This window comes from Toxotes jaculatrix, chromosome 11, assembly GCF_017976425.1.
Source record: "Toxotes jaculatrix isolate fToxJac2 chromosome 11, fToxJac2.pri, whole genome shotgun sequence".
Classification (NCBI taxonomy): Eukaryota; Metazoa; Chordata; class Actinopteri; family Toxotidae; genus Toxotes; species Toxotes jaculatrix.
This window is the reverse complement of record NC_054404.1, coordinates 8,614,239-8,633,176: the sequence shown is the minus strand read 5'-3', so window position 1 is coordinate 8,633,176 and position 18,938 is coordinate 8,614,239. Positions and strand designations below refer to the sequence as shown.

At 42.6% G+C, this 18,938-nt stretch overlaps 1 protein-coding gene across 4 annotated transcripts in view; it reads left to right on the top strand.

Annotated features, from left to right (window-relative positions):
- Window positions 1–312: 312 nt before the first annotated feature.
- LOC121189600 (ankyrin-3-like) overlaps window positions 313–18,938 on the top strand; it is a 117,427-nt gene continuing 98,801 nt past the window's right edge. For all 4 annotated transcript variants that reach the window (XM_041049906.1, XM_041049905.1, XM_041049903.1 and 1 more), the window contains exon 1: window positions 313–621. In XM_041049906.1, the coding sequence (XP_040905840.1) occupies window positions 553–621 (69 nt within the window). In that variant the 5' untranslated portion in view covers window positions 313–552. The remainder of the gene's footprint in view (window positions 622–18,938) is intronic.

The following is an 18,938-nucleotide window of genomic DNA, read 5'->3' as shown; positions in this document are numbered from 1 at the left end:
TTTGGGAGAGTGTCTCCAGTCTCCAGCCTCAGGTAGGGAGCACCACTTCTAGACAGGAATACACTCCTTCGGTCTATCACTCGCTGTCTTTTTTTTTTCTCCCTCCTTCATCATACACATCAACATCCTCCTCCTCCACCTCCTCATCTTCCTCCTCCGCCTCTCTCTCTCTACTCTCCTCCTGCCTCCACACCCTGCCTCTGAGTGCGCTGGAGAGAGTCGCCAATTGCGCACGGCAAAGGCAGCAAGTGGGAGTGGACCTCGGCGAGCGTGCTCGCAAGTGTGTGTGTTTGTGAACGTGGAGAGAAAGAAAGGAGGAGGAGGAGGAGGAAGGAGAGAGCATCAGCACAGTCCTCCCAGTCTCTCCTCTTTTCACGCGCACTCCCACTCTGCATGGAACAATCCTTCCTTCACTGCTTCTAAATGGACATTTCTGTGGCAGCGTTTCACCACTGAAGACAGCAGCTGCTGCCGCTCCACTCCACAAGCTCCTTCATGCTGGATTTTAAAAAAAAGTGAGGAGAGGAGAGGAACAGGGGGAGATCTCTGAACATGAGTGAGGAAGCTAAGGAGAAAGCAGGCGGCGGGAAAGCAGCCCATCGCAAGAAGAAAGGCAAAAAGGTATGAGAGAGGTTTCTTTGTCTTGGTGTGCTTTCTTTTGCTGAGTTCTTGCTTAGGCTCAGCAAAAGGTGTTTTATGTGTTTGGGAATTAAGAGGTTGTTGAATGAGGTGAGATTAATGGGTGAGGTTGATGGACTCATTACAAAGTGACTGAAGGTGTTTGTATTCATGGTTTATTGGGTTTTAAAAGATTTCAAGTCATTTTAAGACTTGATTTATCAGCACTTTTCAGATTGAGTTGGTTATTATTATTATTATATATGAGAAAATGTATTTAAAGCACAATCTGTGCTCTTGTTTGTTCCTATGTGAGTATTACTGGCAGGTGTTTTTGCTTTTTTTTTTCGGTCTTCCTCAAGCTCACATGTGGTTCTGACATGAGCGAGAAATATTTGTTCAGCCTCACCTGGAATGCTACCAGAGCCCATTGAAATGTCGTCTGTCAGTCACCGGTTATTATATTCCTGACGTTACGACTGGTTGGTCTGGTTGTTTTGCTCTGGGTGATTGGCTGGCGAAGCGGTGGTATGTAAAGTGGAGAGAGAGTATGTATAATGGGAGGCAAAGGGATGTCCTCAGGGGTTAGGGTGGGGGCAGCAGAATGCACGCACCACATAGGCATCTGTTGTACTGTCAAACTCCTCAACAGCTGTGTGTGTGTGTGTGTGTGTGTGTGTGTGTGTGTGTGTGTATTGCAGAGATGTCCTGTTGTTTTGCTCAGGAGTTGTTATTATGGCTTTTAATTGGAGGTGTTTGGAGCCACGGAAACATGTTTTGGCTTATGAAGTGGAATACTGCTTTGTGTGTTTGTGAGCATGTGTATTCTTATGGGTGATTTTCAGGTTGTGGATCACAGTTAAGCACCTTGAGCTTGTCTGTCTGTGGCATAAGCATTACTAAAGCAAGTCTCTGGCCTGCTCCTGTGCCTCTCATGCTGTTATGTCAGTGTGGCCAACCCATGATAAATGTGTTTTGGTGGTGAAAGCCTCTGATCGTATACAGTGTCAGAAAACATACATGTTAACAGACACAGTATTTACCAGTATTTTACCAGACCATTTGAGCTGAGTAGGGAGCTGAAGCTACTTTCGAGGTGGAGATCAGAGATTTGTAGGGTGGTGGTGAAGGAGCAAAGCAAAGAAGAGAATCACAGCTACAGTAGAAAGCCGCTATAGGTTTTACAAGGCTGACCTGAAGTACAGAAATTTTGAAAAAATATAATTGATATAAAATTGTGTCATAGTTTGTTCACTAGAGAGCACTGACAAGGTGATTTTTAACTCTAAAAGGTCCTATTCAGTACATATTTTGGTCACGGTCAAAGGATCCTCATGAAAAAAGTTTATTTTATGTATTAATTAAAAAGTATAACGTTATCAGATTTTTAAAGATTATGAGATTGAGATTGGTGTCAGCCTCACAAATTAAGTTTGGGTCAGGCTCTTCTTCATGATGCAGACGATGAAATTTGAGTTATGTTTTTAAGCAGAAAATTAAATATTAGTTTGGAACATGCCAGTATTATGAACATTCAATTTTTCATCTCAAACTCAATTTCCCAACAGATTAAGATAAAGGCGCGTTGTTAAATTCACCAATAGGATTATCGCTGAGGCCCAAAGTTCTCCGTTGATGTATTTTCCCCAACAAGCGTCAGCCCGTTATCTCTCTCACACAAGCTCCAGACTGCAGCCATGAAACTGAAAATAGCAGCAGCAGCAAAATAATGCATATTAATGCTTTTTACATATCTGTGTTGGTCGGTTGTTTGTTGTGTGTGTACATGTGCAAATGTGTGTCTGTGTTTCACTGTGTGCGCATGTGCCAGATGATCACTATGCCAGATGTGTTAATGATTGTAGCCATGGCAACTAGTTTCTGTTCTGAGCGAAAGATGTCGAGGGTGAGAGCAGGCAGGAGAGAGAGAGAGAGAGAGAGAGAGAGAGAGAGAGAGAGAGAGAGAGAGAGAGAGAGAGAGAGAGAGAGAGAGAGAGAGAAGAGGGGGTGGACTGGTGAACTTGGTGGCCAGAACAGAAATATATTTTTCATGAGGCAGCTGCTGTGACGCGGGAAGCTCAAGGATACAATCACACATCTTTTGACTCAAGGTCCCAGACTTATCCTGATTATGACGGCGGTCGTAAATCAACACCAAACACAGTGTTGCTTTTGCGTTTTTGTGGTGGTTGGTGCTTATCAGTGTGTGTGCGTGTGTGCGTGAGTGACAGTGGTTTGTGTAGCACTTTGATGTTTCTCCAACTGGTCTATGATCTCAGAGAGGCTTAATGATAAGAATTTGATGTAGGGATAGAGATAATGAGGTTTACATAACCGACAAACACACACATAGATGCACATACACAGTAGTAACAGGATTCGGTTGCATACATTCCCACCACACAGAAGGTGCTGTTGGGTCAAGTGAAACTATTTTATCAAATATTTGTACGGGCGCGTGGGTTTTTGTGTGCATGTATTCCTGAAGTGCACGCTTGCCTTTTGGACATCTGGTTTGCTGTGCTCTGTCGGGTTTCAGTGTAGTTAGTTTAGCCGCACACTGAATTGCACACACAACAGTTTCCTTGCACAAAAGAAGACAGAAATAAGGCAGCAAAGTGTGCCTGCAAGATAAAAAGACCCCGGAGGACTTACATAGAAGTATCTCCCTTCCAGAATCCTAATAACTATAACTAAGCTCAACACAATTTAACTGCTCAACTAAAGGGAGAAAGAAAATGCTGATATTATCAGGACAGTAAAAATATGTTGGTCTAGATACTTACATAACAGTTCTGTATGTTCATATACAATAGATGTAAACTGAGAGGCAGTAGGTTGAGGATTATAAAAGGATTTGGTGTGAGTTTGTAAATGAAATTCAAATTGAAATTAAAACTTAGATGATGGACAGGCTGTGTGATGAAAGAGTAGTGCTCAGGATAACTGTACAGTTTCACCCACACCAGTGGCTTTTCCAAATAAATCTCCTGAGCAAAGTAAACATATGGTTATATAAGTGACGCTCACACACCAGTGCATTTCGGTTCAGTTTTACCAGATTTATGTCTTCCAAAAATAATCTGCCCTTAACTGAAAGAGGTGCTGTGTTTACACTTAAGATAATTGTGTAAGGGTTGTGTATGGAACGATAGCGTTTCTGTCGGGCAAACCTAAGCAGAGCTGCTTTCAGTGTTTTTGTCAAACACGCTGATGAATGGAGACAGTTGAGAAATGTGGTATGACTGATACACGGAAATTCTGTCACAAACAAACCACCGCAGACGAATTCTTCACAGTCAGTATATTCTACTGCTCACTCCTCACAGCATATCTCACACTCACAGAACAAGTAGAAGCAGCACTTAGTTTGTTTACTTGTTGCTGTATATTTTTTTTTCTGTAAATGACATTCAAGCTTTTATAGGCTTGCAAAAAAACAGCCAATCACCAACTGAAGCTTTATTGTTTGAACAAAGGGGGGAAAAAAGGGCCGATGACTTTAGCTCATTTTCCCCATTCTTCAACTTTTCACTGGACTGTGTACATCCCTCTTTTGTGCTGCCCGTGTTGTCTTGTTCCTAATGAGGCAGCCAGTCAGCCAGGCAGCAAGGCTCAGGCAGCTCTGTTCTTTGTCTTGGACGGAAAAACCCTGCCAGAGACAGATAGCCCCGCGTCTGGAGGACTGGTGAAATAAGCCGTTCTGTGACAGTGCCTTCAAAGAGAAATGGCACATCACATCCCCCAGATAACAGCAGGGCACTGGTGAATGTGCTGATGGAAGATGTGAAGTGTGTACGTGCATGAGTGTGTGGAGAGAGACTAAGAGAGAGAGAGAGAGAGAGCATACAAAGTGCTGCTTTTGTTTTTCAGATTAGGCTAATGGACTTGGCACCAATCAAATCCTTAAGGCAGATAGGTTATGCTTTATGGGCTGTTTTGGGAGAGAGTATGTGGAGAAAATGTGTGTGCTTTAGGGGGAAGATACCGTAAATACAGTACCCTAGAGTAGAGCTGAAACAATTAATCGATTAGGTGATCAATAGAAAAATAATTAGCAAATATTTTGAGAATTGTTTAGGTCATCTTCATGTCCTTGGTTCCTCAACCTTTTGCAGTAGCACACACATAAAACACCAGAAAAATCTGTTGAACCTGAATGTTGATGTTGGTGTCAGGCCAAAAATAAATTCTTTTACTTGTGATTCCCCATCACATCACCTTCTTGACATTCCTTGTTTCTGCAGCTTATCTTGGGTGCGGCAAAGAAATGTGATGACTTATATAAAGCTGTGCACATACACATGCACATGTGCTGTATCAGTTGGAGTGTGGAGGTGTGAGTACGTGCACATGTGTGCTCCCTCGGTAGCTCTATAAATGTATGCATGCATGTGTGTAGGTGGGTGTATTCCTTCAGTTTCTGTGTGGATGTGTGTTTGGGGAGGTAGGCGTCGCAGAGCCCGGGCACAGCTGCACGCCCTGGGGAGAGGGCAGCGGGATCAGCCTGTCAGAGCTCCATCACTTCAGATGAACTGCCACTGTTCCAGTCTTCTCACTGAGGGAGGAAGGGATGAGGTGAAAAAGGAGGAGAGGAGCCAGGGAAGTGAGGGATATGGGCGGGAGAGAAGGAGGTGAAAAAGAGAAAGCTAAAGAGACTGACTGAAGACAGAAAAGTGCGAATGAGGTGTGATCTGTGGAGTGACAGAGGAGTAGAAGGAAAAGAAGGGGAGAAGAAAGTGTGAAGGAGAAGTGTTTCTTTCTCATCACGCTGTAGCTCTGGATCTCTCCCTTGATCTCCATTTTGCTGTAGGAAAGGTTTAAGGGGCTGCTAGTCTTCATCAGAGGAGCCTGTCAGATGGTCAAACAGCTTCAGAAACCCTGACCCCAACATTCTTCCGGTGTCAGAATCGGGGGTGCGGTGTCCAACAGTTTCTTTAATTTACTAAAACTGACAATCTGACATTTATGCCTGCTTTACAAAGCGACTGGCCAGAGGTGTGGAGGTGAGAAAGTTAGCAGAACCTCTCCCTTAAGCTTTCTTTTTCCATTCTTTACACAACAATTTCAGTCACTTTGTGTCTACAGACAAGTGCCACACTGTGAATGTCTTTGAGGGCAGACCATATGAAAACATGTGGCGTCATACCCATATTCCAATGATCATCACGTCTTGCCGCTCTCTCTGATGGCCCACTTTTCTGGTCCTTATGAGTCCTGCGTGAATGTGTGGCTTACTGGTTGATTGGTTCCCTTGCTGACTGTTTGAAAGGCAGACCAGTTATTTGACTGTTTTGCAGATGGCTTGCTGGTAGTCGTCACAAGTCAGCTTTCCAGATATAAACCTAAGGCAGCTGTCAGGCAAAGACGCATGCATTTATACGCTCGAGCAAGCTGAATACAGGTTTACAATACACACCAACATAAGCACGCACACACAGACTACAATTAGAAATAGAGCAGCCTTGGCCAGCTAACAAGGCTGTTGAACCAGATCTAATCAACAAAAAGGCCTAACAAGGGCTCGCCACTATTCACTCTCTGTCCATCCACAAACCTTACTCCTTACGCTCCCCTCCATCAACAGAAGAAAGCATTTTGAAGAAACGCCCTGTGGTGAGTTTCTCTGTGATCCCTTTGGCGAGAATGAATCAATACCTGTGAGAGCGCAATTTAAAATGAGTTTCTCTTCCTTTAAATAACAGCCAGATCATGTGTGGGGCTGTTGTCTGGTATTAGAATGCACCTGTCTATATGTGAAGCTTTTCTGTAAATAAGAGAAGGCCAGGCCTCAGTCTGAAAGTTTAATTTCTGGAGTCCTGAATTGATATCTGTTTTTTTAATCAAAATACAGCAAAAAAAAAAAAAAAAAAAGCCATTTCATATGAATAAAATCGCTGATTCACCACCAAATTTGAATGGAAAAAGCCCCAACATTTTCAGTTTGGGCTGCTTGGTGACCCAGACTGGAGTTGCTTTGGGACGTCTGCACTGTAATAATGTGTGCCTTCATATCCACTCTACTGGTATTTTCCTCTGCTGGCAGTCGCTGCTGCCTGAACCCCGCAGCCTCTTCCGTTTCCCACAGCTTCGTCCGGAAGGCTCTTTACATCTTGCTCTGTTGTGCTCTTTCCATTCCTCTTCTCCTCTTTTCCTCTCTTCTTCAAAAGACTGCACAAGTCAGTAATGGAAAACAAGAGAGAAAAAGGCAGAGTCGAATAGAGAGTTCCACTGTCAGATTTAGAAACCCCTTTTATCGAGTTTGGGATCCTCCTTAAGCCTCTCCTGGCTCCGTGTCGCCATAGCAACTGTTAAATGCAACAGAGCAGGATAACAAAAGCTTTTGTTCTGTACCAAAGGCAATAACAGTGGTTTATGCTCTCTGTGGTGTCTGCTGACCTTGTTGTGACCGTCACACTGTCTCACCTTATTTCTCAATTATTTAACATCAGTGGTTTTTCTGAAGGCTTGTATGAATGTATGAAAACTGACAAAAACACCATATGTAAGTAGATCAAAGCCGCTGGTTTATTTATAGTCCATACTTAGATGAACCAAGTCACAGATGCACTGGCTGTTAATTGTTCTTCACAAACAATTATCACCACAGAAATGGATGTATGAGTTGTTAAGGCCAAGGTCATGATGCAGGGATTATAACATCCAAACTACTGTGTGAGAATTGACAAAGATCACACTATTCCCACACTAATTCCCATAGTAAAGCAGCAGGGAAAATAAATTTTGACTTAAATTCCTGTTTATCGTGTTTGATGTGCAGACTTATTGTGTTTATTCACAATAAACACATACAGGAAGCTGTGGTGGGCGAAAACAGGCTAGATTTGTTTCGGGTTTCACAGCAGTGGCCCCACCAGGACCTGAGCAGTTCCAGTGACAGAAAATCCAAATGAATTTGTCATTAAAAGAACTTATTACACAAAAATGGGGGCAGCCGTGGCGCAGCAAGTTAAGAGTGCAACTTTGGACTTTGGACCGACATGGGTTCCATCCCTCGACCGAGCGCAAAAAAAACAAACAAAAAAAAACGGATAAGGTGGTGGTGAAGGACACGTGCCTCCCCTGCCTCTGCGACCATGGCTGTGGTGCCCCTGAGCAAGGCATCGATCCACCCCAGCTCCTCGGGCGCCTCACTAGGCAGCCCCCTGCCCCAGCGTCTCTAGTGCATGTGCATGCTTGTGTGTGTGTTTCGTTCACTTGGTGTGGGTAAAATGCAGAGAGTAATTTCCCCAGGAGGGATCAATAAAGTGATTAAAATTTAAAAAAAAAAAGAAAAGAAAAATTACTATACACAATTTCATTAAGTGAAAAAGAGGACATGGGATCTCTGTCGTTTTCTGTCCCTTTTGTTCTCAGGTGTTGTTTATTTGAGTCAGATGATGCATTGTTAGATCAGGAATACATCCACAGTGGAGCCAAGCCAGATGGCTCACCCCTGCTTCCTCCATGGGGATGAAGAATGAAAGCTTGCTAGTGAATAAAATAGGTAAATGAAATGAAAGATGAACTGTGTAATCCCAGTCAGAGGAGATGGCTGCAGTCTCTCTCAAACAAGCGATGTGTTAAGACCCTTGTGCTGGCTCTCAGCTTGAAGATGCACTTAACAGCAGGACCTGGCTTCCTCTGAAATTCAAAATGTCTGCCAGATAGCCACAGAACTGTGGCCACAGAAATGAAACAGGTTGAGTCCTGTATCACTGATCATTTCCACAAAATATTGGACCTTTGTTCTGGGTCTCTTGTCAAACACCTGCCCTGCTGTGAAAAGAAGGTTTCCTTTTGGGAATCAATGAAACATTGGGTAACAACTGCTATTAACACTCTTGTGTGCATATCAAATTTTGCATGAACAGTGGGATTTCCATTAGTCTTCAGCAGGGGTCCCACAATGTTGCACTTCCCTTATTCAAGGTTTTTCATGTTTTTTTAGGCATTTTTTTCCCAGGCTGTCTGGTGGCTTTCTACAGGGGCAGCCCTATCAGTGGGGTTCTTCAAAGAGCACAGGGAAGAAATGCGGGGGTGGAGGGAGGTATGCTGACTTCAACAACCATGTTATATGCTCCTCTTTTTAGATTTCAGTTCAGGGATGACAGCTGCGTAATGTGAGCCCTAAGGCAACATCACCTGAGCCAGATGGTAGAGTCGCGTTGGGGAAGAGGACTGGAAGGAATGAGTAGGTACAGAGAGGCAAGGTGGAGGATGATGATGATGATGATGGATGAGAGACAGGAAAAGAGTAGGAGAATCACATCTTTAAAGGAGAGCAAAGTGTAGAAAATCACGACAGGTGAAACCACTGGGGATTGTGAGATGTTAAGCAAAGGAAAGAGTGGGAGGAGAGTAGCTGTTGGAGAAGTGGGTGTGTATAAGAAAGCATGCAAGTGAATGCTTGCATGTACACCTAAAATAAACCCTTACAGGCATGCACAAGATCCACATTCCCAGGAGCTTCAGTGACAGCAATGGCACCAGTACAGTTTTCTCTATCACAGAATTATGTAACTCAGGAAATTGTCTTGGTCTCAGTGTAAGAACAGAAATGTTCACCTCATCCCTTCTCTCGCACTCTCTGCCTTCCTCTCTCCACTCACAGCTACAGAGTGGAGGAGCCAGACAGATGGGATTTGCTTGATATTGATATTGATAACTCAATTTCTGTTGCAGAGAGACCAATGTGGTTATGATTTGACGATATTCCGTGCTCCCCAGGGATGGGGAGTGCCCGTCTGCTTGCTGTTTATCGGTCCCTCCTTTTACCGAGAAACATTTTGGAATTTCCCTGAGCCAGTCTCCCTGGCCACAAGCAAATTTTAATCACTAATCTCAGTTTTTATTACCATGTTGAAAACCTCCAGTGTTCGTCTGCCTACATCCCCTCCTCTTTAGAACATACCATCCATTCCTCACATCATTGGCTTTAATGAGGAGATGGCGGTGGTAATATGTGCTCTGTCATTTTCTAAAACACCTGCTTCGCTCAGCACTACGCATCCAAAGATGTTATTGCCGTTTGACTGAGGACCTCCATTTGTGATGTCCACTGAAAAAACAACAGTGATGTAATGGCCCATTAAATGAAAAAGCTGGATGCCGCTGGGATAGCCTTCACTATCGAGGATAGTTGAGTACGAAGCTGTCTTTTCCCAAGCCATCACTTAAGTTGTGTCTCAATAAGGCTGAACACGGAATGAAAGTGCTTGCATATTTTTGGTATTGTCAGATGACAACATGAACATTAAATAGTGATTTGACTGATAGGGATACAGACTTCCTGCTAACCGGTAAACCTTAATTACAGAGCAGCTGGGTCGAGAACCATGACAGAAAATTGGCTTCAGATCACTGTTCAGAACAACTATGTGCTCAAGTATGTACTCAACTATGTCTGTGATCATATCAGCATTTTTGAAAAGCTCAATCTTATTTGTTTCTGTTGACACTACACAACACTGGGATTTTCTATTATAGATCTGCCGAAGTCAGATTTGTGGGTTGGTTTCTTTTAACAGTCACAGGGTTTCTCCTGCCCTGTGGTCACTGACGGCACACACAATGTGACAACCTCCAGCTGTGAGGGTGTGAGTCTGCTAATGAGATACCCTCTGGACCTGTAAGTGTGTGTGTGTGTGTGTGTGTGTGTGTGTGTGTGTGTGTGTGTGTGTGTGTGTGTGTGTGTGTGTGTGTGTGTGTGTGTGTGTGTGTGTGTGTGTGCTTGTGTGTACTTGTTTGTCGATTCTGTCATCAGCTGCCACACAACAAAACAACATAACAGCTGCAGATTTATTATTTTAAAGAAATAAGTGTTGCAAAAAGGTAAATTCAGTGTTTATTACATGTAAGTTGAAGGAATAGTTTATCTTTAAGGTTATTGCCTTAAACATAACATTATGCCTTATAAAGTAAGTTTTGAATCAATTCATTTGAATATATGCATTTTTAAATCCAACAATTGTATATAACCATGTAGTTAAAGTAGTCGCACATGCTAGTGTCTTTCCATACACGTTCAGTACATGCAGAGGGAGTGAAAATTAATTGCCGCTGACTATTAGTGATTTAATGTGATTAATATGAGTAGGTAGAGAATGAAGGGAGGGAGGGAGGGCTAATGTGGTGGGACGCAGCAGAGAGGCTGTGAGGATGATGTGATCGTGTCTCAGAAGCAGCTGGGGGAAGAAGGAGCTGAGGGAGCAGAGAGGAGAGAGGTAGGCCGAGTCTTCACCCACTTGTGTCATGAATAAATCACTGCTGAGATCTCCTTGCTGTCTCGCCCAGCGTGGACCAGTATGCTTTCATAGTTATAACTCATCCCAGATGGCCTAGTTTACCCACAGAGAACAAGCCAAGTTGTAATTTACCAGCTGGACACTCTTTGATTGCTTCATCCATCATCAATTACAAGTCAAACAATTCTTAAGTATGCAGGGGAAACCAATTTAACAATGTGGACATCCCCAGTATTGAATACTGCATGGCCAACAGGAAAACAATATAACAAGGAAGATAGATGAAACTGTCAGATACAAACAAATAACACTGAAATGGAGAGGGAGGCCAAGTAAAAACCAGTGTATGTATGCAGAGCTTTTGGTGACTATATTACAGAGCATGTACCTGAACATTAAACATAAAATGCCTGTCTAAAAATCACTGCCCTCTTTAATACAGTCACTGAGGAGGGTGTTATATAAAAGCGAGTGGGAAGACAAGATCAGTGCCAAAAAAAAAAAAAAAAAATTTGAGTCAAAATTACTAAATGATGTAGTCTTGTCAGCTTAGTACAGTACTGCACACGCATACAGAAAATAATGGAGTTGTAAGAGAACAAAGAGAAACCATTTCCTCCCTCAGTGTCATTAAACAATGGAGACATCCTCCTCGCTGACCAAGACAGAGAGGGATTGAGTGGTTCTGGAAAGACCTATGTTTCACTGTGGCTGTGATTGATAATGTTATTCATCAGGGCTTGTGTGTCCCTATGTTTCTTTATAACAGAGGCATGTAAAAGGCATAGAGACAAAGAAGGAGACACAAAATAGTACAAGGTGGAATTGTACTATTATGTACTATTACAATGCAAAACTGTCACTAAAGCTTTTCTCAAGAATTTTTATACGTATCATATGTTTTTTTTATTCCTCTTATAACATTGATCTTGATATTAGTAAACCACAAAAATAGAAATAAAAAAGAAAGACCTTACTGGGTTGGAGAAAGAAGCAGATGATATGGTCTGAGGTTGCATGCTGTTTTGTGTTTTTGTTTGTAACTGAACATTTTTGTTTGCAGACAATGTTGAGTGGTCATCTGTATAGAAGACCAAAAAAAAAGAAGATCACCATTGATAGTCACTCTGAAGAAACAGAATTTAAAATCACATCATCAATCATCTGTACTCAGTCTCGACTCAGAGCCTTTTAAACTGTGTGATTTTGGGCTGACCCAGGCCAAAGCTGAGACTTGTAGAGAAACACGAAATCTTTGGTTGTTAGTCAGAAATGGTGGTGTTAGATTGTACTGTACAGTATCTGAGACGAGTCCACCAACGGCCGATTTGATTTTCTGATTAGCATCATTGTAATGACGGCTCAGCACAAGGCCTTCTGTGTGTGCTAAATCTTTTAATACATTTCAGAGAAAATATTATTTCCTAACTGAAACTGGCAGCTAATTGTCTGCTTTACCAGCGGCGCCACAGTTTGAGTTGGATGGAGACAGCATTAGTATTGACCCTACATGGGGCCTGTGACTGCGTAATGCGCTGAGATCTGAAGAGATGTGTCTGACAGGGGCAAATGAAGTTAACGTGACTTCTGCACCACTTTTGAAATCAGCTAACTGGGGTTATGCTTGAGAGCAGTTTAACCGTTTTGGTGTCAAAAAAAAAAAAACACTGCAAACAAGAGAAAAAAAAATCCAGAGACATTTAAGGCCAAGGCAGAAAGTTGCCCTTTTGGTGGCTCTCTTGGATGGAATACAACTTTGTAGTCAGATTAACTAAGAGTGTTTCATGTGAAATTCTGAAGGGATTTTCTCCAGTGTCACTGGGGATGAGATTGGAGAGGAGGAATGATCTACGTTCTACATTGGGGTTTTACCTTATTATTCCATCTATAATACCAGCTAATTGGAGCTGTCAAGCTGCTGATAATCTGTGTTGCAGTGTGCCATTCAAAAAGGCACTGCACAACCTCAACATTTCTAAGGGAGATGATTAGAGAGTGAATGTGTGTGAGTACGGGAGGCAGAAAGAATAAAGGAAAATCATGCAGCTAGTGAGTGAAAAGGCCAAACCCAGCAGCGGTTTGTCTGACAGAGAATGTAATGAAATTGATTGGTAATTCAAGAATTCTCCTCTGCTTTTTCTTCTTGTGTTTGAACACTTTTGAAGGCTTCAGTTTTTCTGTGCAAGAAAAAGCCAAGAGACAGCCTGTGGCTCTAAGGCCCAAACAATAGATCACTCTTGTGATTTTGTTGATGTATTTAAGTAGAAGTATTTTCATTCAGTCATTTTAGAGCCACAAGTGATAAGTTAATTTGTGATACTGTATTAACTTCCTTCAGTGTATCTGTCCATCCATCCATCTGTCCATCCATGTCCATCTGCCTCTCAAACCAAAGGAGAACCTTGCAGCTTCAGGCATTCACACTCTCTAGCTTATTGCAATAAAACATTATCCACTGTCTGACCTCCTTTTCTCCTCACAGTCACTTCCTCCTGCTTCATCACTCTCTCTCTTTTTCTCTCACTGTCGTCTTTCGTTTTTCTTCTCTTAAGTTTCCTCCCTCACTGTCAGCCTGCTCGTTTTCTCACAGCTGCCTCAGAGTAATGGGAAGGAACTGTGAAAACCTGAAGGAGGGTAGAATTTTTGACTAAGAAGCCTAGTAACACACACAAACACATACACAGATACACACACACACACATACACACTGTCTGAAGATCAAAGCTCCCGTCATTCTCTGCCTGCCGACAAGCCAGATCACTGGGCAGCCAAGGATATAGAGAGAGAGGTAGAGGATGAGGTGAGAGACTGTGAGGTTGAAGACAGAATGTGAGACAGACAGATCACTGCTGAAATGGTCTTACCTTTGTGTGTATGGGCGTCACTACAGTCACTACATATGTGCTTGACAAATCTGTAGTGGAAATGTATGTTTTATGCCAAATCCTATGTCTGGTTTCTCTTTTGGCACAGCCAGCAGCCACTCAGCTCGGCGTGTGGCATCTGGAACCTGCCTGCAAACACACTCTAGCAAGGCCCCCAGAGTGTGTGTATGTGTGTGTGTGGTGTGTTTGATACTGTACGTCTATAATGTAGAAAATGTCCATCCATCTGGGTTGCTAATGTGCCCTTCTACAGTTTCTGCTGTTGCATTGCCGTATGTTGGATCTGAAGCACAGCATTAGCGTCAGCATTAGCACTGAGGCGGTTCAGACGAAGAGGATGGTGTCTCTTGCTGCTGACGAGGAAAGACCTCACTCTCTGTCTGCGCCCCCGTCTCATTCGCTCACCTCCTCTGTCTGGGTCAGCCCCTGGTACGTTATCATCTGCTCCCTTCCAAAAAATTCATCAGCATATCTCTCTGCAACAGCAACACCATATGGCTGCATGAAACAAAGCCTAAAACTGAATATATTAGCAAAGATGTTTGTACTAACAATGGTGTGGTATAAAAATCAGAATGACCAACTGTTTGTTTCATTTCTTGTTAAAAAATTGCACAGTTTAATGTAATGTATTTAAGGCAGGGACGGGTGCTCGCCCCTTGGTTGTTGCAGAGCAGCCACTGTTTGCATGTGCTTGACAGCAAAAGGCATTTCCCTCTTTTGTGACTGCAAAGTTTAACAAACACTGTCTTAGTGTGTTTATAACAGTTTACATATGCTCTTCGTGGAAGCATAACAGTTTCTTTATGGGAACTATAACAGTTATAAGCACAGAGTCGCCAGACTATGACCATATCCTGGTTTAGAACTGAAGAGAAATAAAAAAAATTAATTTCATCTTCCCATCTGAAGCCAAAATGTGCTTAAACAGGCAATAATATGAACCTTTTAAGATGAATCTGTGTTGGCTTAGATATACAGGCAGCACATCCCTAGTAGTTAAATATGCCAAACGCTTTTGTGTCTGACATATTTTGTTTTTAAAGCACGAGTATAACAGACAGTGAAAGGCAGGCGGCATCAGGTGTGCAGTGCGATGGCCGTACTCTGAATTTGTAGCATATAAACAACACTTTGATTCCAGGGGGTGTGAAAACGTCTGGACCGGAGTCTGTGAAATGCCAGTAGCAGGACGCATGTTTTTCTCCTCCCTTGCGATGGTCTATTCGCAGCTCCTGTGTGCCTGAACATTCCTGTCCTTGTTTCCATGGAGACCAAAAGAGGTGTGGAGATCCAGAAGCCCTTCTGTGGTCACTGGCTTTGTCATATGTGCTGCCAGCCGCCACCACTTACCTTTAATAGCCCTTCACAGCCGGACACTTTGCAAAGGCACAATTTCTTGACATTGCTAATTAGAAAGAACAGGTGGTTTCACTAGTTATAGACCCCATCCAGGGCTGTTACTCATATTTTTTTTAAGCATCTAAAATATCAGATGCTTTAACTCACATAAATGAACACACTCACAATGTGTCATTTTCAGACAACTTCAAATGTGTTGCTTTCAGACATGAAGTCACCTCGAAAAATAGTTCAATGCAAATGATTTCATTAAAAATTCCCACTAGCTGGCACTCATGCTCTACACTCGACCCTCATTTTGATGTGAATTATGACAGTAATACTCCCTTTCTGTCCTTCCTGTTGTTCTCTTACACAATGGCATTGACCCACTCTATTGTCTGTTGGGTTGTGTCCTCCTTTTCAGCACTGAGAGGCTCATTTGTTGATCTCCTAACTAGATTAGCACTTGTCTGATTAACTGCCTGTAACCCCTGCTGCTACTTGTATCTGAAGTGGGTTGGGCAGGGCTTTGTGCACACTCTCACTGTCCTGTATTTAGTCGGTTCATGGCCTTCGATACACTTTCCCTCTTTGCACCCGGTGCACTTGCGGACAATGCCAGATACAGTCAGGATTAACTGAAGATGCAAAGAGCTGAAAGGGTGAGTTTAAAAGCACAGTCACATGGACTTGTATGTGTTTTTTACACGATCTTCTGAATGAGCTTTCCCAGAGAGTGGCTAACGGGCTGTGGTTTCGCTAATTAAAATACACTGATAACCTATTTATCTGTTAGTTGGATAAGTCAGTGTGAATCTAGGTAAAGGTGAGGTCAAGTTAGGCAGGATACATGCGGCTTTCCTTTGCCACTAATTTGATACCAATGAGGGAAATTACTATTGCAATAACTGATCTAGTTTGCCAACATTTTTGTAAGATAGTTATCAGCCTCATAAAAAGTGTATTGTCACAGTCATTCTCTTTCTGTTTCACTTTCATTTTTATCCTTCTTAGTGGCATGGCTCTATGGATGCAGATGTGGTTTGTCCACCACTTTGGTCCAAATATTGGTCCAAATATCTCAACTGCTATTGGATGGATTGCTGTAAAGTTTTGGCAGATATTCATGTTCCCCAGAGGATGAATCCTACTGACTTTGGCTCTTGCACCACCACAGAATTCACATTTGTGGTTGTGGTGAAATATCTCATCAACAATTGAATGGACTACCATCAAATTTGGTAGACACGTTCATGTCCTCCTCAGGATGAATTGCAGTCACCTTGTAGATTATTTGACTTTTCATCTTGTGCCATCATCGGTCAATCATCATCATCAATTGCCCAATACTTTAGTTTACAGCTGAAGCACACAGCTGCTAGCGTAGCTGTAAACAGTTTCTTTTTTTTTTAAGCAACATACAGTCAGTGTCGATTGATTAGTCTCCAAAGATATACTTCACCATCCTTCTTGATGAGCATTTTTAAGTGTAATCTGATTGGATTCCAATTTTTAGTTTCATAGATTCTGACCCAAGGGACTTCCTTTTTCCCATCTGACCCACCACCTTTTCATCCTGGCCCTTGGCTGAGTTATCATGACAGGTTGAACTCTAAGGACACGAAGGTGAGGACACGATATGAAGGGGCTGAGGGAGGCGAGTCACAGTGGGGTCAGAGACAGAAATATACACGCATGGCCGAATAGATTTTGCCTCAAAGCGTTGAAGTTGGGGTGACAGCCATCGTGTGGGGACTGAGGACAATGGTCTGAGGGAGAATTGTGTGTATGTCTGTGCATGGCCTTTGCTGCAATACTCCCCACGCTATCAAATCACTCAGGCCGTCTACTGGAGTGACATTTCAGGAAATTTCCACTGATGTGGGACTGGGGCCCCAGCTGTCGAGATGGAGTAGCAGGGAGGGGTTGGGTGGGGTGAAATGAGTAGGAGAGAGAGCACAAGAGAGGAGCGTTGGATGTTGCTTATCAGACTTGGCAAGATCTCACTGCTCTATGGCTTATGGGGGAGAACATTGATAAGTTCTCTCTCTTCCTTTCTTTCCCTGTCTCCGTGCATTATTGCTTTCAGTGATAGAGCCAATGATAGCCTCTGTGTGATGTTGGCAGCATAATTGCATGACATTGGTTTTGTTTTCTGAGCTACCTAAGATGAGATAAATGATGCTTTCAGGCCTATTTATGAAACTGCATCAGTGCATTGAATATAGATGGGTTTCTGGTCAGGGGAGAGTGTTTGATTTGGAGTACTCTAAGTGGTTGTGCTAGGATTTCATTAAATATTATTGTCTTACACTTCCTGAAGAGTTTCACTGATGTGTTTAGGTTAGTTGATATATTGATTATAAAATGTGATATGTGATATATTGATTATATTGATATATTGATTATAAAATGTGAGGTAACAGTTTTCAACTTTGTAATATGTGTGAGTTACTGAGAGGACTTGACATTTACACCACCTCTATCTTGCCCTACCCTGTGCTCAGGATCCAAACGATCCAGTGAGCGTGTTTGTGCATGGTGATCATTGCTAAGGTGTGAGAAAGATGAGGTGATTGGATGCGTGTGTCCCAGACTTTGTTTGTATGTACAGTATGTAGGCTTGCACGTGTAGTTCACTGAGTTTGCTGCTCTGCTCTCACTGCGCAAACACAATTAGCTGATTTGCGTCCAATTAAAACTTCAGTAACCTTTCCATGCTCTCTCATTTCCAGATACCATATCAGACGGCATTTCGACCTTTTGGCAACGCTAATACGAGAACTGGAATGAGCTAAGCGTAGTAGTGCTACATATCCATAATAAAGAGTCAGTTGCACACAGCAACTGTCTGGATAGCTAAAACCTCTGGCCTCTTCTTTCCAGCCAGCATGTGATCAGACGTCCAAGCTGTTACTATTACTAGGCCAGAGGATACAACTGGAAAGTTCAGGTTTTATTCTAGTTGGTTTTATTCCTTTCTGCACCCTACACATGTATATTTTGATAGGAAACACGGCCGGGAACTTTCTCTGGTCACAGAGATGCGGTGGAAATGGAAATGTGTTGGAAAACACAGTTTAGGTTGAGCTGAAATCGTCTTCATTGAACTTGGAGAAAGGCTTATTGAAAACCTTTTCACAGAAGATTCTGTCTGCTGCACTGTTTACAAGTATATATTGCGCCTGTCTGACATGATTGACAGAGCAACCGAACTGATGGCACTGAGAAACTGATAGTAGTGTGTATTTATATATCACCTTGCTTTGAGGATACTGCTCAAAATAGACATTGGTGGATTGATCTTACAGTTGGTTATTTGGTTTTATTTTGTTGGGTAGTGCTCTCACATGTGTATGTCTTCCTGTAAAACCTGATATTCATTGGAACTTAATCGCTGTCTTTACACGTTCACTTACCAGTATCTTGTTAAAAATCACTTGTACTGTACATCGGCCAATAAGCCTTGGGTGTATTGGCACGTTTGGGGGCATAGACAGAGTTGTAACTATTACAAATTACATTTGTGTGGTAATTGTATAAATGACTTTTATGAGTATGGTAAATATCTCCAGGCTCAAAAAATTACAGACTGCAAATGCTCAGGTGGCAGTTGACCTTTCTTCGGTGAAGAAAAATATGAGCGTGTAAAAGTGTGTAAATGTATGTGCTTATGTTTGGATGTGTACGTACGCACACAGTAATACAGGACTTGGGTATTCCTGAGTCTGCCAGCACTTTCCAGGTGGTTGCTTTGTGTGTGTGTGTGTGTGACAGATACCTTTATATGGGGCCGGCATACTGTGTGAGAGTGAGCAAGGCTCCCCAGACACAGTGCTTCTTG